The sequence below is a fragment of the Chlorella variabilis genome (assembly GCF_000147415.1).
Source record: "Chlorella variabilis unplaced genomic scaffold CHLNCscaffold_15, whole genome shotgun sequence".
Taxonomy (NCBI): domain Eukaryota; kingdom Viridiplantae; phylum Chlorophyta; class Trebouxiophyceae; order Chlorellales; family Chlorellaceae; genus Chlorella; species Chlorella variabilis.
Genome location: NW_005435073.1, coordinates 136,606 through 161,076, shown reverse-complemented (window position 1 = coordinate 161,076; position 24,471 = coordinate 136,606). Strand labels below are relative to the sequence as shown.

Here is a 24,471-nt window from a genome sequence, read left to right as displayed (position 1 = left end):
TGCCTCTGACACCTGCCTCTGACACCTGGCCTGCCGTCCCACACTGCCCTGCCTCTGTACCGCTTCGTACCGCAGGGGATTCGAGCATTGTATCGCCAACATGTACCTCATCCCCCTGTCCATGGCGCTCGGCTCTGGCATCTCTGTCGGTGAGCAACACTCCACCCAGCTGCAGAGAGGGACGTTCTCTCATTCCTCGTATCCTTCTGTCTCTCTGCGTGTTCCTGCTGGCGTGCACTTCCCGCCCTGTGCCGCCTCTACCACAGCCGCCCCCTTACTGCATGGCACACCTTTTCCGCGCGCCGCGCTGCGGGCGGCTGCAAGGCAGCCACGCACGGGCGCCTAGCCAGGGCCTTGAGAACGGCAGCGCCCCCCCCCGAAAAGGTGTGCCATGCAGTAAGGGGGCGGCTGTGGTAGAGGCGGCACAGGGCGGGAAGTGCACGCCAGCAGGAACACGCAGAGAGACAGAAGGATACGAGGAATGAGAGAACGTCCCTCTCTGCAGCTGGGTGGAGTGTTGCTCACCGACAGAGATGCCAGAGCCGAGCGCCATGGACAGGGGGATGAGGTACATGTTGGCGATACAATGCTCGAATCCCCTGCGGTACGAAGCGGTACAGAGGCAGGGCAGTGTGGGACGGCAGGCCAGGTGTCAGAGGCAGGTGTCAGAGGCAGAGGCAGCGGCACTGCGCTGGGAGCACCCCGCGGCGGGTGCGGCGCCGGCGTGCGCAGGCAGCCGCTGTCGCGGCTGCAGCGGCGGCGGCAGGCGCTGCTCAATGCCACTCAGGAGTGCCAGCGCATGGATGCTGCAGGCGCTCGTTCGTGCTCCAGGCAGGCGCCCAGCCTCACATGCTGACAAAGGCGGAGTTGGGGAGGAAGACGCCGATGAACTTTCCAGCCAGATCACGAGCCATGTTGCCCTGCCACACCGCCAGGCACACCAGCCTGCAACAGAGGCACGCGGAGAGGAGCGGGCGGGTGGGCTGGCGGCAGCGCCCACGTGCCGGTTAATAAGGCAGCAGGCCCAGCGACGCTACATGCAGCGGGACGGCGGTACAATGCGGCAGGGCACCATGGCTCCCTGCACGCGCGCAGCAGCAGGGCCCTGCCGCCTGGGAGCCCAGCTGCGGCACCCACGGCCCGCTCACCAGTTACACAGGATGCCTGCAGGAGGAAGCAGCGATGCATGCGGCGTCAGCCTCGTGGCGGCGGCGCCAGAGCAGAGACTCTGCCGCCGGGGCAGGCAGGTGCCACACCGCAGAGCCAGAGCGCCGCAAAGCTTGCACCGCGGCGCCTCCCACCTTTGCACAGCGTGGCGCCAAAGCTGGAAGCAATTTTCTTGTGCGCCAGCCTGCGTGGCCGGGCAGGCAGGCAGGCAGGCATTCAGTCGGCAGCCGGCCCCACACTCCCACCTTGCACAACCATACAGCGCAAGGCGGCTGCCCTGCTCACACCCCGCTTTCCCTCACTCCCTCGCTTGCACGCCACACGCATGCACGCGCCGCCGGCAGCCCACTCACTCGATCACAAAGTCTGACCGTCCCTTGTAGACCTCTCCGCCCACCATGAGCCCCACCAGCAGCAACGAGCCGACAAGGTTGGTGAGGTAGGAGGAGACCAGGCAGCGTACCGCACCCAGCAGGCCGTACCGCCCTGCAAGGCGAGCCACGCGTGCCAGCAGGGTTGGCGACGCCGCCCGGCTGGCTTCGCAGCGGCGAGCCGCTGGCCCGAGGAGGCTGATCACGCAACCACGGCAGCGCGCGCAGGCGCGCTGCGGGCAGCTACTGCGTTACTGACAGCCTGGCGGGAGCCGAGGGTCCCTGCGCCGCACCTTCTGCCACGGCAAAGGTGGCATACATGCAGTTTGAGGTGAAGAGGTCGGCGCCCGCCACCACGCACAGCGTCAGCCCCTGCAGGCATGCAGGCAGGGGCGGGCGGGGTCCCAGTTGGCGCCAGCGCTGCGACGTGCTGCCGTGCGGCGCCGAGAGCAAGCGGCGCGTGGAGCGCGGCCGCCGGCCTTGCTGCCATGCCTCCTCGGCTTCATGCGGGGTCCTCACTCCCTGCCTGCAGCCGTGTGTCCTCCCCTCACTGTCTGTGGATGCATCCCTGCGCAGTATTGCGTAAATTGCGCAAGCCGGCTCACCATGGGGAAGCCATAGATGCCAAACAGGAGGTTGAAGTATCCCGGCTCGTCGTGACGTGTCTCCGCGCTGAGTTGGCCGCCCACCAGGGTGCACAGCGAGAAGCCCAGCCCGATGTAGGCCCCTGCGGCTTGCCAGCCAAAGCGGGATTAGAGCGGGGTTTGGGGAATGGTAGGGGGCATGGCGTTGGCAAAGTGCTCGTGCAGGCAGCGCAAGGAGTGGCGTGGCGGCGGCGGCGGCGGCGGGCAGAGGGCCTGGCGGCGTGTGCACCCTTTCTGCAATGCTGCCCCAGCTACTGCGGGTGTCCCTCACCCGCCAGCACGCCAAGCACCGCCAGCTTGGGCCATGGGTAGCCGTGCTTCTGCGCCGCCGTTGACGTGTGCCAGGCGTAGTTCTGGGGTGGGCTGGCGCAGCCATTGACCTCCTGGGGAGTCGGCACAGCCGCTATGTAGGGCGTGAAGAGCAGCGGGTCCGTGTCAGGCACATTGTTTCGCCCATGCAGCGCCGCCTGCAGGCCGTGCAGTGGTTGTGGCTGCTTGCTGGGCAGCTTGCCGTTGGCATGCTCCATGGCGAGCAGTGGCCGGGTTTGGGCTGGGCGATCGGGGTGACCTAGAGACGTGCACACCAAACCCGAGTCAGGGAGGGGACGTTGTGTGGGGAGAGCGTGCAGGTGAGTGCAACAAACAGTTGGAGAGCGCAGATCTGCGCCGCGGGCATCTCAGCCGCCACTCTTGGGGCGGCTTATGCAAGCGGGCCCATGCAAGGCGGGCAGGCGCAGGCGCCACCAAAAGGGAGCCCTGCCACCCTTGGATTCTCTGTCACGTTGGCCCCTAGTATACCAAACAGGACAAGTTTTTTATTGAATACTTCAAAGATCAGCCAGCGAGGCCAACGATCCCGCGGGTCCGCCGCCAGGCGGGAACACGAGTGCCTGCCTCCTCTGGAGGTGCAAATGCAAGTCTACTTTTTACACCACGCCACCAGCCGCAGCAGCGAGGGCAACAGGAGTCTGGCGCAGCCAACCAGAGCGGCACACCGCGCATCTCCCCACGGCTGTGCCGCCGCAGCGTTAGATACAAACGCCGCGGAAGCCGCCTTGTGCGGCACAGCAGCGCATGAGCACTGCTCAGAGTGGCCCCCTGGGCCCCTCAGAACACGATAGTGTCGAGCATGGAGCCCATGCACTGCACGATGTTGGCGCTCATCAGTGCCTGCACGTCGCCCTCCAGCCGCTTCTTGGCATCCATCTTGCCTGCAGGGCGAGTGCATGTGTGCAATGGTTGTTGGTGATGCGAGCGAGGCGTGCCATTCTCGTGTGTGCGGTACCAATTGGCAGACGCAAGGGGCAGCAGCAGGGGTGCCAATGGCGCAAGCTCGTCAGCAGCAGAAGCAGGAGCCCTGGGGTCCTCCCTCAGGAGGAGCCAGACAGTTGGTGTGGCCCGGTGAAACATGCATGCATGCGTGAGCGCTGGGTTCGGCTGTGCTGGTTGCAGGCAGCAGGCTGAGCAGGCACACCCACCTGCCCTGGCCACCGCCCGCTGCTCCAGGGGAATGTCCTCCTCCTCCACCACCGCCTTGTCGTACTTGCCTGCGGTACAGGCAGGCGGTAGCGCCAGGGCGCAAGTGTGCGGCAGCAGCAAAGGCGGCGCAGCAGGCACCCAGGCCCCCGGCGAGAACGCGTGCGCCGCAGCGCTAGCAGCCGCTCTCTGCTCTGCCAGGGCTGCATCAGCTGCCAACAGCTGCACAACTGTGGCTCTCCAGTCTAATCGGCTGCCGTCAGCTGCCAGGTTCACGGCCAGCCCCCAGCTGCCCGGCTCACTGGACAGCTCCTTGATTTCCGCCACCATCTTTTCATTCTGCTTGCTGTGGTCCTCAAAGTTGCGCAGCGTGAGGCCCTTGGTCCACGTGTGCTTCTGCGGGGCGGCGCGTGTGTGTGTGCGAGTGGGTTGACAGGCGGGAACAAGGAAGCGGCATGTAGGTGCTGCGATTCCTCCAGCGACCACCACCCAGCACCACCATCACCACTGCCAAAAATCCACAGGCAAGAAGAGCCAAGCACCCCACCCCACAGAGGCCAGCCCCACCTGCAGGTTGCCCAGCATGCGCTCCTCCAGCGGCGTCTTGCGGTAGTTGATGGCAATGGAGTAGTAGTGGCGGTTGAGGCCGTGGATGAGGGCCTGCAGCACGCGAGGCGGTGCAGGCAGTGCATGGGGCAGTACATGAGCACTACATGTGGCAGCAGTTGCAGGTGAGGCTGAGGGAAGCACTGGTGGTGGCTGGTGGGGGGCGGCACAGGCTGTGCTGGTAGTGCGGCTGCACCACCACCAGGCTGTGAGAGGTGCGGCAGCAGGCCAGAACAACAGGCGGGTAATCAGCAATGCCAGGTCTCCCATCCCCGACAGCAACGCTTTACCCTGCACACCTGGATGGAGGGCTTATTGAGGTGGCCCACATTGGATGTGGTCTGCCGCGGCTCCTGCCCAAGCATCATGGTCTGGGGGCTGCACCACGGCAGGCATCAGGCGGCGCCGGCGGCAGCCCAGCTCAGACAGGAGCAGCACACGACCTGCTGCAGGTCTGTTTGCCAGGCTGTTGCAGCATTGCACAATTGAGGGTTGTCTGACCCGACATCTGCCACCGAAAACAGAGCCCCGCACCTGATGCAGCGGAACGCGTCTATCACCACCTTGCCCTTCACCGACTGTATGGGGTCCACCACGACTGCAGGCCAGGGCAGCACAGGGCAGGACAAAAAGCAGGCATCCAGCAAACACGTGCTCAGGGCGGAACGCTGGAGAGAGAGGCACGCTGCAGCACTGCAGGTGGCTAGCGCCTCGGCGGCTGCCATGTGCCAGGCTGCCGCTCCGACCGCGCAGTCCACAGCAGCGGGGTTGCTGCGCAATGAACGGCGGGTGCAGCCTCAGCTGTTTTGAGCTGCCAGCCTCGCGTCTGTGGCGCCTCACCTGCCACCGCCCGCTGGTTGAGTGCCTCGAAGGACTGCTGCGTGTTAACATCCACGCCTGACAGCCAGCAGCCAAAGCCGGGGTGGCTGTGGTACCAGCCCACCACCATCTCCGGCCTGCAGCAGCATGGCAGCAGGCAAGGCGGCCAGGGGTAGGCAAATGACAGGCAGGCAGGCGCGGAGGCAGGCGTGGAGGCAGCACTGGCAGCAGTTCCCGCAGCCAGGTACCGGCGCTGGCAGCACAGCCCATACACATGGCATGGTCCACGGTGCCAGGAAGCAGGGCTTGCATCCCAACCGCCCCGCACCCACCGCCCCGCCCGCCTTCCTCCCGCCGCTGGCCCCTCCACCTGTGCGCACCTGCCCACTTGCTTGAGCATGTCAAGCATTTTTGTCTGGAACACGGGGTCCACGGCCTCTACAGACACGCCCGTGCCGCTCTGGGGCATGGCAAACACGTCCACCACCTTGACCGTGTACTCGTCCACAAACTCGCCCAGCATCAGGCCCATCACCTCCAGCGGCACGCCCGCCCGGCCGTGCTTGAGCATCTTGAGGAGGGCCAGGGAGGAGATGTATATCTGCTCGCTGGTGTCTTGCTGGGGGGCGTCGCCCACGCCCGCCCCGGGCCCCCCCATCCCCCCCGCGCCCAGCATCCGCTGCAGCCGGTCCATGCCGGTGGCAACGCCGGCAGCTACGCAGAGAAAGGCTGCCGATCACTCGGCTAGAAGCCTGTTGATCGGAAACGGGTGAGCAGAGGGGTTTGCGGGCTTTCTGGATGGCGTGGGATGACTGCCCAGTGCTGGCAAAGCTTGGACCTGCTGCGCGGCGCCGGCTTTCGGCCAAGACGACTCACGGCGGTACGTGTACTTCGCCGAGAAGACCCGCGCCATGGGTGCCGCGTGTCGCGCGTCCCGCGTTTCGAAGTGGTGTGTACCAATCAGAGAGCCGTTTGAGCGGTCCTCAGGCGGCCACGCCCCCCCGGCTCGCATTGGACCCGTCTCACGGCCACCACCGGGAGCCTGGGCGACTGAAAGGGCGGCCAACCGCCTCAAAGGGTCTGTAATTGGAGGCTCCTGCAGCTACCCGCGACAGAGCAGGCGTGCCCGCAGCGGCAGCAGGCGCCCCACCCCCGCCGCCAGCCGCCCCTCACTCCCTCGCGCGCGGCCGGCCGGCTGGGGCAGGCATGGGGGAGTACGACACCATCACCCTGGAGAGCCTGGTGAAGATGAAGCGGGTGTTTGAGGAGGCCGACGAGGACGGCAGCGGGGAGCTGGAGCCAGAAGAGTTCGCTGAGCGTCTCGGGCCCTACCTGGGTGCTGGCCTGAGCCGCACGCAGCTGGCCCAACTCTTCATGCGCATCGATGCAGACTGCGGCGGCACCATCGACTGGGAGGAGTTCACCAACTACTTCTTCCTGCAGCGCGCCGCCACGGGCGGCGCCGACGGCGGCGCCGACTGGCGCCTGCACGCGCAGGCGAGGCGCCGGCGGCGAGGGGCGAGCATGCAGGGGTGCCCCCGCACCTACCGCGCTCCTCCTGCCCAGCAGCCCGCCTGCACTGCATTGTGCGGTCCGGCCCACCAGCAGCGCCAGCCAGCGTCCTGACAAGCGCGGCTGCCCTGCACGCCTGCCGCCGGCCTGTGCAGGACTTGTGGCGCAGCGAGTGGCGGGGGTCGAGCCACAAGGAGGCCGTGGAGCGGGCCTACTGCAGCCCCGCACTAGACCAGTACATCACTGGAGGGCGCAGCGGCCAGCTCAGGTGGGTGCTCTCCAGGTGCTGCGCTGTGGTGGATGGGCGGGCAGGCGGGCGGGTGAGCAGTCAGCCGCTTGCTGGCCCGCGGCATACGCTGCAATGCGCACTCTGCGCTGCCCGGCACTCTGCCTGCACCAGAGCCTGGCCCAGCCAGCGTGGCCAGCAGCTCAGGGAGCCGGCCCCGCTCCGCGCTGCAGGGTATGGAGTGCCGAGGGCCTGGCTCCACTGCAGTCCATCGCCAACGGCGGTGGCTGGGTCACAGACTGCACGCTCTTGGAGGGGCATGCAGTGAAGAAGCTGGCGGTGGCGGCGCAGGATCGCACGGTGGGGCCTGGGGCGGGGTGGCAGGCGGCCCTGATGCATGGCCGCGCTGGCTGGTGCTGGGAGGCGGGACGCAGCTGCCTGCTTGGCGCCTGAGGGCTGCGCGCAAGGGCGGCAGGGAGTGAGGTGGCTGGCTACCCCTCCGCTGCCCGCCGCCTGACGGCTGCCGCTGCCGCGCCCGCAGATCACGTTTTACGATGCGGTACGGTCTGGGTACGAGTACAGCGGGCGCCTGACATGCCCCGGAAGCCTGGGCCCGCCGCTGTGCCTGGCTCCTCTGGAGCGGGATCGGGGGCGGGGGCCGGGAGGGGCGGGCACGCCACGCCTGGTGTGGGGCGACACAGGTGGGGGTGGACGCCTGGCTGGGCTTGGGTAGAGGTGACCCCGCCGGCCTGCAGTGCAGCGGCTCTCCCCGCAGCCTGACACACGTGTAGCCGGCAGTCCTTGCTGGGACAAGGGGCTGCTGCGGCTGCTGCGGCCGCCCCCGCCGTCACGCCATAAACATCACCTGCTGCATTGCCTCCTACATTGCTGGCACCTTTCCGCTGCCGCAGAGGGCGCTGTGATGCTGCTCAGGTGCGACCCGCCGCTGCTGCCCACCCCTCGCCAGCTGGCGGCCAAGAAGGACTACGAGGTGCTGCATGCCGGCCACACCGACTGGGTCACACGCCTGCAGCACATCCCAGGTTGGTTGGCTCCTTGGAGGATGGAGAGGACCTGCCTGCAGTGCACCCGCATGTATGCATGCATGCATACATGCCTTATGCATGATGCTTGCACTTGCTTCTGTTGCCGGCCCCCAATTTGCAACGCTGCTGCCCACCACCTGACGCCCCGCCACCGCTGCTACCCCTGCCACCGCTCCTCACATCCACTCCCGCCTCCCATCCGCCCACTCTGTGTGCTGCTGCGGCCATTGGTTGGCCTCCCGGCGCAGGCGTGGGCCTGATCAGCAGTTCCCTGGACGCCACGCTGTGCATGCTGGACCTGGAGCGAGGCAAGCTGGCCGCCCGCGTGGCGCTGCACCGCAAGGGCGTGCGCACCTTTGGCTACAGCCCCGCCTTCTCGCTGGTGGCCAGGTGGGGCTGCGGGGCGCAGCAGCACGCTGCTCTGGGCATCCACGGTATAGTCTGCTCGGCAGAGGGGCTGCCGACAGCGACATGCTCTGGAGAATCGTACGTTTCTGAGCAGCGGCTGAATGCTCGCCAGTGGAAGTGAAGTTTGGCCCCTGCGCCTGCGCGCGCCTGCGTGCAGCGGGGGCGTGGAGCGCAGCGTGCTGCTGTGGCAGCCCAAGGGCAACGTGACGCGGGCGGTGGGGGAGCTGCCGGGGCACTCGGCGGGGGTGTAGCAGCTGGTGGTGGCGGATGAGCAGAGCCAGGTGGGGGCCAGGAAACTCCTTCTGCTGCTCTGTGCATCACCCACAGGAACCTTCCTGTGGCCCCTGTGCCCGCTGAGCTTCCCACCGACGGTCTGCTCACGGCCTGCTCGGTCTGCCACCGCTCTGCTCCCTTGGTGGCACGTGCTGCCCACCTGTAATACGCAGGTCATCACCCTGAGCGACGACCATGTGGTGAGACTGTGGGACCTACGCAACCACAAGTGCGTGCAGACCATCGGCAGCACAGGTGAGCGGCGGCGGTGGGCGCGCGTGGACTGCCGTAGGAGGGTGTGTACCTGCCGAGGCCGCAGGCACTGCTGGCAGCCGGCAATGGAGCACTGCGTGGCTCTCTTATCCCCATGCCTGGCCTGCGCTGCCAAGCCACTCGCAGACTGGCTGCGCCCCGAGGACAGCCGCCCCACCGCCCTGTGTCACGACAGCAGGCGCCGCCGCCTGGTCTGGTGAGCGGGACAGTGTACTGCTGCTTGGCGGATTAGCACAGCGTGCTCAGCATGCCAGGCTCCACATGACAGAGCAGCCTCCGGAAAGCAAGCAGCCATCCCCCAACCTGCCAGAGTCACCTGCCTGCTCACCCGCCCTGCCGCCTACCCGCCTGCCATGCTGCCAGCGCCTCCCACCGCCCCGCGGTGTGGAGCCACCTGCCCGTGGAGGCTGAGCGCCTGCACGACTCCCGCCTGGTGGGCGCCCTCTACAACGCAACCTTCAGCGTGGTGGGTGCCGCAAGCTGCGGCTGGGCGCGGCGGGCTGGGAGGGCAGCTGTATGGTGTGCTGGCTGCCGCCAGGAGAGATGTTGCTGCATGCATTCTGTGGTGTGATGCCCGCTCCTGGGCATGCCACCCAACTTGAGTTCCTGTGGGCTTCAGGCAGGGCTTCTGCTGCCGCCCACGGTACCGGCGGCACCGTGCACCTTCCCTGCTGCAGGTGGTCAGCGGCGACGAGGGCGGTACCATCTGCCTGTGGAACCTGCAGAACGGGCGCCGCGAGGGCGGCTTCTCGCTGCACGCCCGCCCGGCCTCATCCGGCGCCGCCGCGGGCGCCGCCCGCCCGCAGCACAAGCTGACGGCCATGGGCTTTGACGCCAACCAGCGCCGCCTGCTGACGGCCAGCGACCGCGGCGAGGTTCGGGTGTGGAACTTCAACAGCGGCGCTGTGCTGCGGCAGTTCCTGCACCGCGAGGGCTGTGCCGAGATCACGGCGGTGGCGTTTGCGCACCGGCAGGGGCCGGCGGGGAGCGGCGGGGAGGCGGAGGAGGAGGGGCAGGCGGGTGGAGGGGAGGCGGAAGGCCAGGGTGGCGGCGCAGCTGGAGGTGGCGCAGCTGGTGCTATCATGCTGGGTGGCGGCAGCGGTGTGGGGCAAGCCATGGGGGCGCCAGCTGATTCATCAGACCGGGAGTCGGACATGTCGGAGCACGCCCTGCTCAGCATGCAGCAGCAGCAGGCTCAGCAGACCCAGCGCGCCAGCCAGCAGCACGCCGCCGCCCGGCCCGCATCTGCCGGCCCCCCCGGCACCGGCGCCGGCACCAGCGGAGGGACCAGCGGCGGCGGCAGCGGCAACCTTGTGCTGGCCACCGGGTGGAGCCGCAGCCTGTGTGTGTGGGAGGAAGGGGAGGAGGCATGCTGCTCACAGTACCAGCGGCTGACGGGGCACGCGGCAGACGTGCTCAGCCTGGCGCTCCTGAGCGCCGACATCGCGGCCACAGGTGGGGGCAGCTTACTGGGAGGGCTGGCCTTGCACAAAGCATCAATGAACCAGGCTGCCGCGCTGGGGGCAAGGGAGGCTGCGTTTGGCTTTGGTGGCTTCGGTGGAGTAGCCAGCAGCATACCGCCTCCTTCCCACTGCCGCCATGTTTGTGCACTGCAGGGGACTTTGAAGGGGAGGTGCGGGTGTGGCACCTGCCCACCGCCACCTGCCTGGCGGCCTGCAGCTACGGCGGCCAGCAGTTTGAGCGCGCGGTGCGCCAGCTGTGCTGGCTGCCCGCGGCAGAGGCCGGCTGCTCGCCGCTGCTGCTGGCGTGCGGGGAGGATGGCGGCCTGCAGGTCTGGCAGGTGTGCCTGCCCCCAGACCTGGCAGCCAGCCCCGCATCCGCCGCAGAAGCTGCACCCGCGGGCGACGGCAGCAGGCCTGGTATGGCAGGCAGCTCCGGCCACGGCACAGGCAGCCAGGCATCCTGCCGCCTGGTTGCCCGCATCACCGCCGTGCACCGACCGCAGGACTGCGTCACAGCGCTGTGCGCCGAGCTGGAACGGCGGCGGGTGTGGACCGGCGACAGCTCCGGCCACGTGGCGGCCTGGGACGTGTCTGCCCTGTGCGGCGCAGCGGCGGCGCCGGATGGCGGCGCCGCGGCGGGCGAGCCGAGCCCGGATGCCCTGCCTCGGCGGCTGGCTCACTGGCGCGCCGCAGACACGCAGGTGGTCAGCCTGAGCTGGATGGCGGCGGGGCACGGCTTGCTGCTGGTGGGGGCCCAGGACGCCGCCATCGGCATCTGGACTCGGCAGGGCGGCCTGGTGGGCCTGTTTGGCCAGCACAGCTGGGACCTGGAGGATCGGCGCACCTGGCAGGACCCCGAGGCGGTCAGGGTGCCGCCGCCGCTGGCGGCAGACGGCAGCGGCACGGGGCTCACCCCTCGCGACATCATCGCCCACATCCCCCGCCGCACCAGCTGGCTGCAGCCGCAGAGCGGGCGCCGCGGGTCGGTGGCGGCGCGCGCGGGCGGCGGCGGCAGCCGCCCAGCCACGCCTGGCAGCCTGGCGTCCAGCGGGGCCGCTGGGGAGCTTGCTGAGGCCCTTGCCAGCATTGCCAGGGTGCAGCCGGCGGCGAGGGAGGGCGGCGCTGCGGCAGGGCCCAGCGGCGGTGCCAGCGGCGGCAGCGGCGGCACTCCCGAGGCAGACCTGGCAGCTCCCCCGCACAGCAGCCGAGACGCACCGACCGCAGGAGCCGCGGAGCGCGGGCAGGGGCCTTGGCCGGCAGCGGGTGTGGAGGAGGGACATGGGCTGCAGTATTGCCTGTCGCCGCGCTCCGCTGGCGCGCGCCTGGCAGCGATGGCGGCCCAGGCGGCCGCCTCCAAGGCCGAGTGCTGGAGCATCCCTGTCCACGTGCAGGCGCACTCGGCGCTGCCCTTGCAGCGCATAGCAGCCGTCCCGCGCCCCAGCACGGCAGGTGCGGCGCCGTGGCGCGGCGATGGCGTGCATGCTGGCATGCATGCATGCTTACAGCGTCGGTGGGAGGCTGTGTGCCATGCCTGCGTTCGCTGCTCCCAGATGCGTGGGATCCAAGCGCTGCTTCGCCCCCTGCCGTCCGATGCTGCGCAGGCGCTCGGCTGGGCCAAGGGAAGGGGAGCGGCGGCGCGGCAAGTCGTGCCGCCAGCCCCAACCCGCCGCGTGGCCACAGGGGAAGCGGCGCCACCCCATCCATCGCCGCCATCATGAGCAGGGCGCCTACCGCCATGGGGCGGCGCGCCACGCAGCCGCATCATGGCAGCGGCGCGGCGCCAGCGCGCCACCCTGGCGGCGGTGCCAGCTGATAACACTCCGCCTGGCGTGCGGTGTGTGCTGTACTGGTGTTACACGTGTCGCTACTGCTGACCTCTCAGTGTAGTGCGGTGCGGTGTGTGGTGGGTGGGGTTGCCGATCAGACAGGAAAAGCAAGGCAGGCAGAGGGAGGGGAAAGCGCTGCGCTGGGGCAGCGGGTGCCACGCCAGCGCTCGCGCCGGGCATGGCCGCAGCAAAACGGGGGCGAGCTCACTCGAGTGCGACAGATCAGCCGCAGCCCGGCGGCGCCTCATGGCTGGACCAGGGGCGGCACCAGGCGGGCCGGGACAGCAGGCGAGGCGGCACAGAGAGCCAGAAAACTGAAGGGAATGGCATGGGGGACGTTGGAGAGAGAAGGAAGGTGGCAGCCCCAAAGAATTGGCATACATTCATTGCGCAGCATGGTGGAGTTCGTATCGGTGGGTTGGGTGGGCTGACGGCGTTGGGAACGAAATGTAACGGCGGCGCCGCCGCGGCGGGCCGGCCGTGCACAGGCAAGCGAGGCACGCGTGCGCGCGTGTGCGTGCCTCATCAGCGACGCACGTTGCAATCATCGGCATGGTGGGGTGGGGTGGGTAGAGGGGGTGGGGCTGGCTGGCCGGAGCACGCGCCAGCCGCTTCCACCCAGGCTGCCGCGTGGCGGCTCGCGCTCTAGCCCTGCGCGGGCTCACACCTTGGGGTCACACCTTGGCGGCCGCTGGGATACCGTGCTTGGCCAGATACTCCACCAGCTGCTTCTTGGGCATGGCACCCTCCTCCTTGCTGCCCTCCACCAGCGCGCCGCCCTTGAAGATGAGGAAGCAGGGCAGGCCGTACACCTTGTACTGCTCGATGAGCGCGGGGTTGGGGTCCGCCTCCACCTTCACAACCTTGAGCGCACCCGCATACTCCTGCGCGCGCAGGTGGATGCCGGTCAGGCAGGGGTGGGGGTGCGGCAGAAGCTGGGAGCAGCAGGGGAGAGCTGGCGCAGATCAGCAGGCAGCCGGGCTTGGCTTGTCGGCGCACCTTCTCTGCCCACGTCATCAGCGGCGACATGAGCTTGCAGGGGCCGCACCAGGTGGCCCACACATCCACCAGCACGGGCACCTCAGACTGCGGCGCAGGGACAGCGTGGAGGCGGGTCGCAGGCAGCACGGGCGGCGCTGCTTTGCTGCAAGTGCAGCGGAAGCGCTGTGCAGTGTGTTCGGTTGGGTGGCGGCGCCTGCCAACAGCTGGCCTCACCTTGAGGACTTCTTCCTCCCAGTTGGCCTCTGTGGCATCCAGCACCGCCCGCACGCAGGTGGACTGCCTGCGGGCTGCCGGCCGGCTGGCGCCGGCACTGCGCCGCGGCACGCGGAGGAGCGCTGCGGCGGGGCGCGGCCGGCCCGCCGCCGGGGCCGCTGCACGCCGGCTACCGCTGGCGCTCACGGCGCTGGTGCAGGCGACTGCTGCCATGGCACGAGGGTGTGAGGAGGGGGTGGGCGGCGCGTGGGAGACTTCGGGAAAGGCCGCTGACACAGGCGGTGGCGCGGCGGGAGCTCAGGCACCACCCAAGCTACTGTGGTTGGACAGGGTGAGCAGGATGGGATGCGGCTGGGATTAGACAGGCCGTTTGGGCATTCCCGGGTGGCGCGACAGCGTGGCGGCGCTCGAATAGAAGGAATCGGCTCTTCGGTCGCAATTTGGCTCTGATCAACACGCACCCATCGTCCCGGCATAGCTGCCTGCCGCTGCCCCACTACCCCAGCTCTCTCTTCTTCGTGCTCCTCCCTGGGCGCTCCTGGTGACCCGTTGTTTCGATCCACATATTTTGAGTGTCGTGCAAGCACAATGAGCGTCATCGTGACCTCCTGCCGTGCCCCCGCGGTGGTGGCCGGTCCCTCCCGCCAGCAGCAGCCACGCACAGCGGCAGTGCGGCAGCCCCTGCGCCCCTGCAGAAGCGCCCTTTGCTTCCGGCAAGCAGCGGTGCGGCAGGCGCAGCCCCTGGCTGCCGCCCGGCGGCAGGTGCTGGCGGTGCGGGCCCAGAGCGGCGGCGAGCCCAAGGCAAGCCTGGCTTCCCACTTGCTGCCTTTCTGTGCTGCCCGGTCGCTGCCCTTGCTACGCCTGGAGTTGCCGGCATCATCCTAAGTCGCATGCTTAACAACATCTCGACACCCATGCCGCTGCAACACCACGCCGCTGCCAGCTCCCTCCACCCCCTCACTCCGCCCTGCCCCTGTCCCTCCCTCCCCGCTGCCACCCCCCTGTGCAGCGCAACACCGAGTTCGGCTACTCCCGCAAGGACGTGCTGATCATTGGCGGCGCCCTCACCGGCGCGGGCTTTGCCCTCTACTACGGCCTGCAGGCCACCGGCATGGATGCGGGCATGGCCGGAAACTGGGCACAGGTGTGTGGCTGCTCTGTGCAGCAGATGCAGCCGATGGGCTGGCCTGCTGGGCCGCTGGCACACCGGCTGGCTGGCTGCCTGCAGATGCATGTCGGGATGGGCGTATGTGGGGTAGGGTGGGGTGGGGAGGGAGGGAGAAACGCGGGGCGCCTGCCCAGGCTTGCACCAGGGCTTCTGGCAGCCGCCTTGTCACGTGGCAGGCTGCATCAGCTGGCTGGCTGCCTGCCTGACTGCCCCGCCTCGCCTCGCCTTGCCTTGCTGGCCTGCCCCTGCAGCTCATCATTTTTGTGGGCCTCTGCTTCGGCTGGGTGGGCTCCTACCTGTTCCGTGTGGCCACCAAGGTGAGCTTAGCAGGCAGGCTGCAGGCCAGCGGGCCCCCAGGCCCACCACCAGCGCGCGCTGCCTGGCCTCCCCGCCCCCCCGCCTTGTGTGGGCCTCTGCTGCTGCACCCCCGCGGCCTCCAGAGCGTCGCCTGGCGGTTCCAGCCAGCATCGCGGTCCCGCCGCTGCCCGCGCCTCCCTTCGGGCGCTCTCGCTGCCCCCCTGGCCCCCACCACTCCCCACCCCTTCAATCGCGCCCCACCCCTACACGCACGGACACGCCCTGCCCTGCTCTTCCCTGCTCTGCCTCCCTCCCGCCTCGCAGCAAATGACGTATATACGCCCTCCCCTTTCTTTCCTCCTCCCGCCGTGCAGCAAATGACATATGTGAAGCAGCTGGAGGACTATGAGGAGGCGGTGATGAGGAAGCGGCTGGAGGAGATGCCCGAGGCCGGTGCGAGGCCTCCCTGCTTCCCGGCTGCCGGTGCCCTTTCTTCCTGCCTGCTGCTGGGCGGGACCGGCGGGGCCGGCTGGCTGGGGCGCGTGCGTGGCGCTGCCAGCGTTGCCCAGAGGCCACAGTGCATGTGGCTACGGGCCGGCGGTGTGCGGGCCGGTGCCTGCTGCCCTCCCCTGCGATTGGTAGTGGCGGCGCCGCTGCACAACCTCCTGCCCACGCCATCGTGGTCCCTGCTGACGTCGCGTGCCACCTGCCACGGTCTTGCTGCCGCAGAGGTGGAGCGCATGCTTGGCGAGGTGGAGGCGGACAAGGAGGCACGGCGCAGCCGCGCCACCGGCAGCAGCGGGGGCAGCAGCGGGGGCCCCACCAACTGACACCAACTGAGCTGGCCTGCTTTTGTGGCACCGCTGTGGTTGCTACGCTGGTTTCTGTGTTCCTGGCTTCTGTCCTTTCCTGTAAGCAAAGGGGATGGGGAATGGGACGAGGCGTAGTGGTGGTTTCGATTGCCCGCGCAAAGGAGGCACCCATCCACCGCGCCGCTCACCACAGCAACGCGGCAGCTGTGCAGCTGCTGCTGGAGGAAGCACAGAGCTGGGTTTGGCACCAACTTTTAATCGGTGCACCAAACGGCAAGCCACAGCATGGCCGCTCTCACGGCCCACGCTGTGGGAGGGGAGGTGAGCAGGCACCGGCGGCCTGGCCCGCACTAACACCATCCCTCCTTGCAGCTGGGGACGGCGGTGCAGGGGCTCAGCTGAAATGACTGTTAGGGGGCAGGAGTGGGACAGTGGCCGCGGCGGGGGGAGGGGCCTGCTGTGACTCAGCACAGCGCGGCGCCTGGGCCTGCTCGGCAGCTTGGAGTTGCGTGTGCTTCAACACACAGGCAGCAGCCAACGAGAGGCACACTGGTCGGCGTGTGGCTGCTCTCGCTTCGAGGTGCTCGCCTCGTTTCCCCAGGTGAGCCTCGCAGCAGTGGCCCGGTGGGGAGGAGCACCCCGGCATGACTGCCTGTGGCTGGGGCGTTGGTGCCTAGCGGGTGGTCTGGCCTGGGCTGCCGCCAACCCGGCCTTCCCTCCCGCCCTGCTGCAGGGCACACCTGGTTGATCACATTGCGTGATGGAGCTGGCAGACAGACTCTACCAAGCAGCCTGCGATGGAGACGAGACGGCGGTGCGGAAGCTGCTGGCGGCAGGCGCTCGGGCGGATCAAGCCAACGAGGATGGCTGGCTGCCCCTGCACTTTGCCAGCTCCTGCGGCCACGAGGGGGAGGCGGCCCCATCCACGGCTTCAGTGACAGACAACCAGGGACAGACAGCCGTGCACCATGCCGTATTGGGCTGGAGCTTTCTTAGGTACATCCCAGCCGCGGCCGCAGCAGTCGCGCGCCTGCTACTGCAGGCTGCCCCAGCCACAGCCTTGGCGATGGAGCACGACGGGTGGACACCGCTGCACCGTGCGGCTGAGCGTGGGAACATTGAAGCTTTGACGCTGCTGCTGGAGGTGGCGCCAGAGCTGGCTTTTGCACCGGATGCTTTTGGCGAGACGGCACTGCATCAGGTGCTGCGCTGCGGCCACAGCCCAGCAGACCGAGTCCTGGAGATGGCGCGCTGCCTGGTGCGGGCGGCGCCAGCAGTGCAGCCAGCCCTGGGCATCCTGCTGCACACCAGCCGGCACTCTACTCTCCTTTTCGCTGACCTAGTGGCTCGCCTGCCGCTGAGCCAGGAGCAGTGGCGCTCGATTCCTGCGCCATGCCCCGACCTGGCGCGTGCGCTGCCAGCCGTCCTGCAGCGCTCGACTGCCGAGGCGGGGTGGCTGGTCGGGCAGCTGGTGGAGGGGCAGCGCGAGCGACTGCGGGCGGCGGCGCTCACCCTGGCACGGGTGCAGCAGCAGAGCAGCGCTGTGCTGCCGGCAGATCTGAGCTGGCGCATCCTGGCGCTGTGCCTGCTTGCACCGCTGACTCCCCCAGGGGGCAGGCCTAGTGCTGCCAATCAGCGGCATTGGCGGCTACATCTGACCTCCACACGCCTTGCTCATTCCATCTGATGGGGACCGCTTCTGTACAGCTGTCATGTTTTGATAAAATGGCCCTGCTGCCCAGCAGCCAGCACAAGTTTTCAATCTGAATGACAAGCCACATCATGATGATCATGGCCGCTCGGGTGACATTTGTGGTGCAATGGGAGATGAGCAGGCACCGGCGGCCTGGCCGGCTGGAGCGCAATCCCTCCTTGCAGCTGGGGTTTGCAGCGCAGGCGCATAGCTGGCATTCGGGGGCAGGAATGGGACAGTGGCCGCGGCGGTACGGGCCAACCTGGGACTCAGCGCAGCGCTGCGCTAGCGCCGCGCCCTGGGCCTGCTCGTGCCGCTCCTTACAGCTTGGAGTTGTTGGTGCTCCAAAACACAGGCAGCAGCGAGCGAGCCGCCGTGGTTGGTCACGACTCGCTCGCCTCGTTCCCCAGGTGAACCTCCTGGCACTGCTGGCAGCAGTGGCGCGGTGTGGAGGAGCAACCTGCGTGCCTGCCAGCAGTTGGGGCGTTGGTGCCTGGCCGGGAATAAGCCTGGGCGCGCTGCCACCATCGCAACCGCCCGCCCTTCCGCCCGCCCGCCTGTTGCAGGGCTATCTGGTTTGTTGTGTGTGTGATGGCGCTGGCAGACGGGCTCATGGACGCAGCTAGATTTGGCGACGAGGCAGCGGTGCGGCAGCAGCTGGCGGCAGGCGCTCGGGCGGATCAAGTTGACACGAAAGGCAGGCTGCCGCTGCACCATGCAAGCAAAAAAGGCCATGAGGGGGTGGTGAGGCTCCTGCTGCAGGCTGCGCCAGCCACCGCCTTGGCAGTGGACAGCTACAGTGCCACACCGCTGCACCATGCGGCTGAGCGTGGGTGCACATTGGAGTGATGAAGCTGCTGCTGTTGGCGGCACCCGCCGCAGCCGCAATGCGTACCTCACGGCATCATGCACCCATCCACATGGCCGCCTACAGCAGCAACACAGCAGCTGTGCAGCTGCTGCTGGAGGCAGCACCAGAGCTGATTTTTGCACCGAATGTTTTAGGACGCACACCGCTGCACCTGGTGCTGGACTACAGCTTCCGCAGCACAACAGAGCAAGTCATGGAGACAGCGCGCTGCCTGCTGCGGGCGGCGCCAGCGGTGCAGCCAGCCCTGGGCGACCTGCTACAGAACAGCCATCGCTCTGCCACCCTCTTCGCCGACCTGGTGGCCCGCCTGCCGCTCACCCAGGAGCAGTGGCGCTCGATTCCTGCGCCCTGCCCCGACCTGGCTCGAGCGCTGCCAGATGTCCTGCAGCGCTCGGCGGCCGTGGCGGGGTGGCTGGTGGGGCGGCTGGACGAGGGGCAGCGTGCAACGCTGCGGGCGGCGGCACTCGGCCTGGCGCGGGCGCAGCGGGGCGGGCCGTCCCTGCCGGCAGAGCTGAGTGGGCGCATCTTGGCGCTGTGCCTGCTGCACCGCTGACCGTCCCTGCTGCTTTGCATTGGCGGCGGCCCGTGCCCCTTGTGCCCCTTGTGCGCACCACCTCCTTCATTTTTGGTTACGCTGTTCTGCACAGTTTTCATGTTTTTAAATTACAATTCTGCTCTCAGCGTGCAGCAGAATTTAATGGTGCAGCGATTGGGCGAGCCACAGCGCTCAGATGGCAGACGTTGGTGGGAAGGGAGATGAGCAGGCACCACCGGCCTGGCCACACTAACACGATCCCTCCTTGCAGCTGGGGGACAGCGGCGCAAGTTCCCGATTGCCATTCCACACACGGCGCAGGTGGCACGACGGCAAGGTGCGGCGGGGCGTGCCTGCTGCGCCTCAGCGCAGCGCGGCGTCCTGGGCCTGCTCGTACCCCCCCTGCTTGGGGTTGTTTATGACACAAGGCACAGGCAGCAGCGAACAAGAGGCACGCCTGGTCGCCTGGTCGGCTTGTGGCTGCTCTCGCCTCGAGGTGCTCTCCTCGTTCCCCCGGGTGAGCCTCCTGGCAGCAGTGGCTCGGTGGGGAGGAGCAAGCCCTGCGTTGCTGCCTCCAGCCTGCATGTGCAGGGGCGCTGCCTGGGCTGAGGCCGCTGCCGCCAACCCGCCAGCCCGCCTGGTGCAGGGCTGTATCTTGTGTGTGATGGCACTGGCAGACACGCTCGATCAAGCAGCTAGAAAGGGCGACGAGGCGGCGGTGCGGCAGCTGCTGGCAGAAGGTGTCAGGCCGGATCAAGCCACCGCGTACGGCTGGCTGCCGCTTCACTTTGCCAGCTTTAATGGCCACCAGCGGGTGGCGAGGCTGCTGCTGGAGGCTGCCCCAGACACAGCCTTGGCAGTGGATGATTACGGCTGGACACCGCTGCACCATTTGGGTTACCGTGGGGACATTGAAGTGTTGAAGCTGCTGCTGTTGGCGGCACCGGCAGCAGCCACAGTGCTCGACGCGAAGAAGTGGGCCCCCATCCACCACGCCGCCTATCGCAGCAATGCAGCATCCGTGCAGCTGCTGCTGGAGGCAGCACCAGAGGTGGCTTTTGCGTTGGATGATTTTGGCCGCACACCGCTGCACCTTGTGCTGCTCTACGCCAACCACCGTATGACAGAGCAAGTCGTGGAGACGGCCCGCTGCTTGTTGCGGGCGGCGCCAGCGGTGCAGCCAGCCCTGGGCATCCTGTGCAGTACAGCCAGCGCGCTGCCGCCCTCTGCGCCGACCTGGTGGCCCACCTGCCGCTCACCCAGGAGCAGTGGCGCTCGATTCCTGCTCCCTGCCCCAACTTGGCTCGAGCGCTGCCAGCCGTCCTGCAGCGCTCGACGGCCGAGGCGGGGTGGCTGGTGGGGCGGCTGGGGAAGGACCAGCGCAAGCGGCTGCGAGCAGCAGCACTCAGCCTGGTGCGCGCGCAGCACAGCAGTGCAGTGCTGCCGGCAGAGCTGAGCGGGCACATCCTGGCGCTGTGCCTGCTGGACGCCTGACCCCCCTGTTGCAGCAGCATTGGCAGCAACCTGACCTGGGAATGCCAGGATGAAAAGACAAGTCTATATACTTTACGACTTGCCTTGCTACTGAGCGCAGCTAAATGAAGAAAATGCAAGCTCTTGGATATACTTGTTATGTGGTACACAGCGAGGAAGACAGCAGGCTGGGGGGCAGCAAGCCACATCGCCGCCATCAGGGCACCGCAAGGGGAGCCAGCAGCGCAAGGCGCGTGGGTGCACGCCAGGGAGCTTCTCTGCGTAGGGTGCCACCCGTCATAGACGACAGGGGGCGCGGTGCGCAGCCGCCAGGGTTGCAGCTGCACCCCTTGCCTCTTCACAGCCCTGCCAGGGCAGCCGAGCTGCCAGCTGGTGGTGTATGTGGACCGCCGCAGCAGGCGTACTGTACCGCCGCATGCCCGCCGCTAATGCGCCCGGCCTACGGGCTGCACAGGGAGCGGCCGTGGGCAGGCGGGGATCAAGCGGGCAGGAGGAACGAGTGCATCGGCAAGGGGAAGGTCGCTGCGCGTTGCGACACACCACAGGGCTTACATTCAACACACACACGCTGGCAAGGGATGCACACACACACATTACCCACCTTGCTCTTCTTCTTCTTGGTGCTCATGGGGGCTCCGCCCGAGCTGGGGCTGCTGCCCGCGGGCTGCGGCACAGGAGGAAGGCAGAGCGGGATGCGCGGGGCAGCAGGACAATGAGCGCAACAGCGGCGGTAGGCACCCTCCATGATCGCCTGTCCAACACACCACAACCGAGACCCCTGTCCCCTCGCTGCAGGAGCCAGCTCGGCAAACAAGAAGACACGCAGGCAGGTAGGCAGGCAGGCAGGGCCAACCTTGGCCTTGGAGCGCCGCAGGCCCAGCAGCGGCATGCCAAACGCCACCAGCGGCACCACCAGGGCCCCGTACACCTGCAGGGAGACGGGCGGCCAGGCGCGGCGGGCAGCCGATAAGGCACAGGGAAGGCGATGCGAGGCGGGAGCACAGCAGGAGAAGAACAGAGGCAAGGGAACAGAAGCAAGGGGCCACCAGACGCGACAGGAGGCAGCCTGCCCACTAGGGTTCCACGCACCAGGTAGGTGACGTAGGGGCGGCGGGCCAGCGCCGCCGTGTTGTTGTTCTTGGCCAGCACCCTGCTTGGGGAGGAGGGCAAGCAGAGGAGTGTGTGAGTGCGCGCGTGGGTGTGTGGGTGCGTGAGAGATAGAGAGAGCGAGAGAGGGGGTTGGCGAAGGGACGGGGGGGAGGGCAGGCAAAGCGGCCGCCCTCAGCGGCGACTGAGCCTGTGGGCGGCTTGGGTGCAACTGCGTGCCAGCTCATTCCGAGCCGACAGGCTGCCTGCTTTCCACACCCACGCACTCCCAGAACCGCACCCTGCCACACATACGAAGGCACACACACACGCACACACAGCAACACAAACACACAAAGGCACCGCACCCTGCACACACACACACTCACACACACAGCCTCCCCCACCTGATCAGCAGCTCCTCCAGCTCTCCCAGCACCACCCGCGCCTGCGCCGCGGCGCGCCTCCACGCCGCCACCAGCGCGGGCCGAACAGCGGCTACCGCCTCCGACTCCCACGCCGCCAGCGCGGCCTTGCGTGCGGCGGCGGCGGCCGCGGCGCCGTGCGTGGCGGCGGCCGAGGCGGCCGTCGCCGCAGCCGCCTTGACCTTGGGCCAGCTGTCGCCGGCCTTGGCCTCGATGGCGGCATTCAGCCGGGACGCCTTCTCATGAGCAACCGCCAGGCCACGGGCCAGCGCGGGCTTGCCGTGCGACTGCCACGCCTGCTGGGCCGCCGCGCTGCCCTGCACGCAGGGAGCGAAACGGGGGCCGCCACAGCAGGCCGGCGGGCATGAGTTGGCGGGGCTGCTGGCAGTCCCTGGCTGTTATGTACATGCTCCGCACCGGGCCGAGCGTGCTCAGTGCATTGCGTTTGTTGCAGGTTTCCACAATAGTGGCCTGTACTGCAGCACTGTACTGCCTACCTGCACGCTGTACTGCTTCGCCAGCTCCTGGGTGCGGGCCAGGGCGGGGCCCAGGCTGGCGGCGGCCCACGGCGGCAGCCAGGCGCCCTCGGCGGCCGCCACCTCAGCGCGCAGCTGCAGGGAGGAGGAAAGTAGGGGTGGACATGGATGCGGGTGCGCATCGCCCAGGCGTGTGTTGGCAATGTGTGGTTGGGAGGGGAGGCAAGGGCCTGGGGCCCCAGCACTCGACCCCCTGGTGGGAACACTAGGGGCACGTCGGCGCAAGGGCACCAGGCAGGTGGCCAGCCAGCCAGGCAGCAGGGGCAGCGAGGGCAGCGGGAGGCGCGGGGAGGCTGCCGCCGGCTGCGTTCGGCGCAGCACAGCACCAGCCGTGCCAGCCCAGGCAGGCTGGCAAAGGGAGGCGCCCACACCGCCCACCCCACCTTCGCCACCTCGTCGCTCGCCTCCTGCGCTTTCTTCTCCGCATGCTCCGCGGCATCCTTCAGCTCTTCCTGCTGACCCATGCACCTGGTGATGGCGACGCGGGCTTGCTGCGGCGGGGGAGCGGGCGGGCGTCGGGGAGCGGTGCCGCGTCGGGGCAGCAGCCGGGGCGTGCGGCGGCAGCAATGGAGGTGCGCGGCCCGGCCCCTACAAGGCAGGCCGCTGTGCGTCCAGCCACCGCCACAACACGCATCCATGCTGGAACACACACACACACACAAAGGCACACAACCACACACGCACGCGCGCGCACACACACACACACACACGCCACCCACACACACTGCGACACTCATACCGGCACCAACAACGACCGCCCGCCCCGCAGCCCACCTCTGTGTTGTCCTGCAGCCCCGCCACTTCCAGCTTGGCGCTCTGCAGCTCGGTCTGCGCCAGGTGCAGCTCGGCGTCGCACGTGCCGGCCCGCTCCTCCAGCGCCGCCAGCTTCTGCCTGGCTGCCGACAGGCTGTCCTTGGCGATCTTGGCGTCCGCCTGCGGCAGGCGGCACGGGGGGCAGGGTGGCAGGGGGGCAGGGTTCGGGAATGCGGGGGCAGGGGCGCGTGGGCAGGCAAGTGGCCAGGCGGGTGGCCAGGCAGGGCCAGGGGAGGCGAAGCGGGCTGGAGCGTGCGCGCGGGCATGGCATGCGCAGCCAGTGCTTGCAGGCAGCCGGCACGCAGCCCAGCAGCCAGCCGCAGCACAGCGCAACACCGCCGGCGCCCAGCCCAACGCAGCCGCCGCCCAGCACAGCCGTCGCCGCGCCAGGCGCACCGCAAGCTCCCGCTTCTCGGCCTGGAGGGCGGCGGCATCAGGCGCCGCCGCCAGCGCCGCCTCTGCCGCCTCCAGCTTGGCCTGCAGCTCCTTGGCCGCGTCCGCGCTGGCGGCCAGGGCGCCCTCAGCCTGCGCCACGACGGCAGTGTGGGGGCAGGGATGGGTGGAGGTGGCAGGGGCAGGGGCAGCATGTGGGGCTGGGAGGAGGCCCCAGGGCAGGATGAGCAGCTTTGCCTGCAGGATGCGCTGGGCTGCGCTGGGCTGGCCAGCAGATGGGCAGGAGCGGCTGCTGCGTGCTGCGTGCTGCCGCGGGCCAGCCGGTACCTGTGCATGTGCCGCGTGACCTGGCACGTGTGTGCTGGCCCCCATGCACCCACCTCCTGCAGCTTCGCCCGCAGGCCGGCAGCCTCCTCCGAGCAGCTTGTGCTGGTCCCCTCCGCCGCCGTCAGGTCCGCCCTTGCGCGCTCCAGCTGATCGCGCAGCTGGGCCAGCGGCGCCTCGCACTGCACGGCAGCGGAGAGGGAGTGAGGGAGGGTGCACACCGAGGGTGCACAGAGGGCGTACTGCCGGCGGCGGCGGCGTGTCGCGCCGGTAGTGCGCGGGCGGGGTGGGGGCCGGCGGTGGGGCACGCAGCGCTGGCACTCACGTCTGGGGCCTCCTGTGCCGTTGCGCAGGCCGCCCCAGCGGCCAGCGCCACCAGCACGATCGCCAGCACCTTCGTCATTTCTGATCGCAGGCTGCCGCGCTTCCAACAAGCTTCGGTGCCGGAAAGAGGTGCAGGAGAGGGTGCAGCACCGGCGCAGACCGGGGTTCTGTGCTCGATGGGGGGCGAAGGTTCACTGCTGTGCCCTGGACCTTCTGGCCTGTCTGCAGGGTCCAGAAGTGCCTGGAACCCGCAATGCAAGTGATGGGAGATGGATGGGGGCGCCCAACGCCCGCCGGCAAGCGCAGCAGCCCCGCAGGTCACAGCACGCAGCAGACATTGCTGCTTGCGCCGCTTTACGCCTTCCACGCCCTTCT

The 24,471-nt window shown here is 68.5% G+C and overlaps 8 protein-coding genes across 8 annotated transcripts in view; 4 read left to right on the top strand and 4 right to left on the bottom strand.

Moving 5' to 3' along the window:
* The window catches only part of CHLNCDRAFT_53335 (hypothetical protein), a gene marked incomplete at both ends in the record, with an annotated part of 2,924 nt that extends 215 nt beyond the window's left edge, over positions 1-2,709 (bottom strand). The window contains 9 exons of the mRNA XM_005845893.1: positions 291-307; positions 526-599; positions 850-945; positions 1,149-1,164; positions 1,302-1,351; positions 1,521-1,653; positions 1,832-1,910; positions 2,144-2,265; positions 2,454-2,709. Coding sequence (XP_005845955.1) covers positions 291-307; positions 526-599; positions 850-945; positions 1,149-1,164; positions 1,302-1,351; positions 1,521-1,653; positions 1,832-1,910; positions 2,144-2,265; positions 2,454-2,709 — 843 coding nt within the window. The remainder of the gene's footprint in view (positions 1-290; positions 308-525; positions 600-849; positions 946-1,148; positions 1,165-1,301; positions 1,352-1,520; positions 1,654-1,831; positions 1,911-2,143; positions 2,266-2,453) is intronic.
* Positions 2,710-3,095: 386 nt separating this feature from the next.
* CHLNCDRAFT_56234 (hypothetical protein) lies at positions 3,096-5,871 on the bottom strand. The gene is made up of 8 exons (XM_005845892.1): positions 5,464-5,871; positions 5,105-5,220; positions 4,799-4,862; positions 4,564-4,642; positions 4,226-4,318; positions 3,961-4,054; positions 3,661-3,729; positions 3,096-3,393 (listed from the first exon to the last, which is right to left on the bottom strand). Exons 1-8 carry the CDS (start codon positions 5,775-5,777, stop codon positions 3,290-3,292), a joined length of 933 nt encoding a protein of 310 aa, XP_005845954.1. The 5' UTR covers positions 5,778-5,871; the 3' UTR covers positions 3,096-3,289.
* A 10-nt stretch (positions 5,872-5,881) lies between these two features.
* Positions 5,882-12,097, top strand: CHLNCDRAFT_135947 (hypothetical protein; the record flags this gene model as incomplete). The annotated part of the gene is made up of 14 exons (XM_005846026.1): positions 5,882-5,963; positions 6,246-6,615; positions 6,765-6,863; positions 7,055-7,181; positions 7,363-7,522; positions 7,733-7,864; positions 8,116-8,257; positions 8,433-8,520; positions 8,722-8,803; positions 8,948-9,017; positions 9,185-9,287; positions 9,499-10,276; positions 10,438-11,733; positions 11,886-12,097. The coding sequence occupies 14 exons, from the start codon at positions 5,882-5,884 to the stop codon at positions 12,095-12,097; spliced, it is 3,741 nt and encodes a 1,246-aa protein (XP_005846088.1).
* Positions 12,098-12,805: 708 nt separating this feature from the next.
* CHLNCDRAFT_14388 (hypothetical protein) lies at positions 12,806-13,430 on the bottom strand (the record flags this gene model as incomplete). The annotated part of the gene is made up of 3 exons (XM_005845891.1): positions 12,806-12,994; positions 13,110-13,190; positions 13,314-13,430. Coding segments are annotated over 3 exons (387 nt in total), but the record flags the coding sequence as incomplete, so codon positions are not given.
* A 904-nt stretch (positions 13,431-14,334) lies between these two features.
* On the top strand, positions 14,335-15,242 carry CHLNCDRAFT_13261 (hypothetical protein; the record flags this gene model as incomplete). Its single annotated transcript, XM_005846025.1, has 3 exons — positions 14,335-14,469; positions 14,745-14,810; positions 15,165-15,242. Coding segments are annotated over 3 exons (279 nt in total), but the record flags the coding sequence as incomplete, so codon positions are not given.
* A 1,120-nt stretch (positions 15,243-16,362) lies between these two features.
* Positions 16,363-17,260, top strand: CHLNCDRAFT_135944 (hypothetical protein; the record flags this gene model as incomplete). The annotated part of the gene is made up of 4 exons (XM_005846024.1): positions 16,363-16,536; positions 16,645-16,860; positions 17,035-17,124; positions 17,213-17,260. 4 exons carry the CDS (start codon positions 16,363-16,365, stop codon positions 17,258-17,260), a joined length of 528 nt encoding a protein of 175 aa, XP_005846086.1.
* A 2,105-nt stretch (positions 17,261-19,365) lies between these two features.
* On the top strand, positions 19,366-20,195 carry CHLNCDRAFT_135942 (hypothetical protein; the record flags this gene model as incomplete). The annotated part of the gene is made up of 2 exons (XM_005846023.1): positions 19,366-19,875; positions 20,031-20,195. 2 exons carry the CDS (start codon positions 19,366-19,368, stop codon positions 20,193-20,195), a joined length of 675 nt encoding a protein of 224 aa, XP_005846085.1.
* A 425-nt stretch (positions 20,196-20,620) lies between these two features.
* On the bottom strand, positions 20,621-24,175 carry CHLNCDRAFT_135941 (hypothetical protein; the record flags this gene model as incomplete). The annotated part of the gene is made up of 11 exons (XM_005845890.1): positions 20,621-20,641; positions 20,797-20,859; positions 21,049-21,123; positions 21,285-21,345; positions 21,689-22,023; positions 22,204-22,317; positions 22,626-22,733; positions 23,017-23,175; positions 23,452-23,580; positions 23,829-23,954; positions 24,098-24,175. The coding sequence occupies 11 exons, from the start codon at positions 24,173-24,175 to the stop codon at positions 20,621-20,623; spliced, it is 1,269 nt and encodes a 422-aa protein (XP_005845952.1).
* Positions 24,176-24,471: the final 296 nt, after the last annotated feature.

Coding starts and splice junctions, on each gene's coding strand:
- CHLNCDRAFT_56234 (XM_005845892.1), bottom strand. CDS start 5,777: ATGGACCGGCTGCAGCGGATGCTGGGCGCGGGGGGGATGGGGGGGCCC. Junction 3,730..3,960: donor GGAAATCAAGGAGCTGTCCA/GTGAGCCGGGCA, acceptor CCTGTACCGCAG/GCAAGTACGACAAGGCGGTG. Junction 3,394..3,660: donor GCGGGCGGTGGCCAGGGCAG/GTGGGTGTGCCT, acceptor CTCGCCCTGCAG/GCAAGATGGATGCCAAGAAG.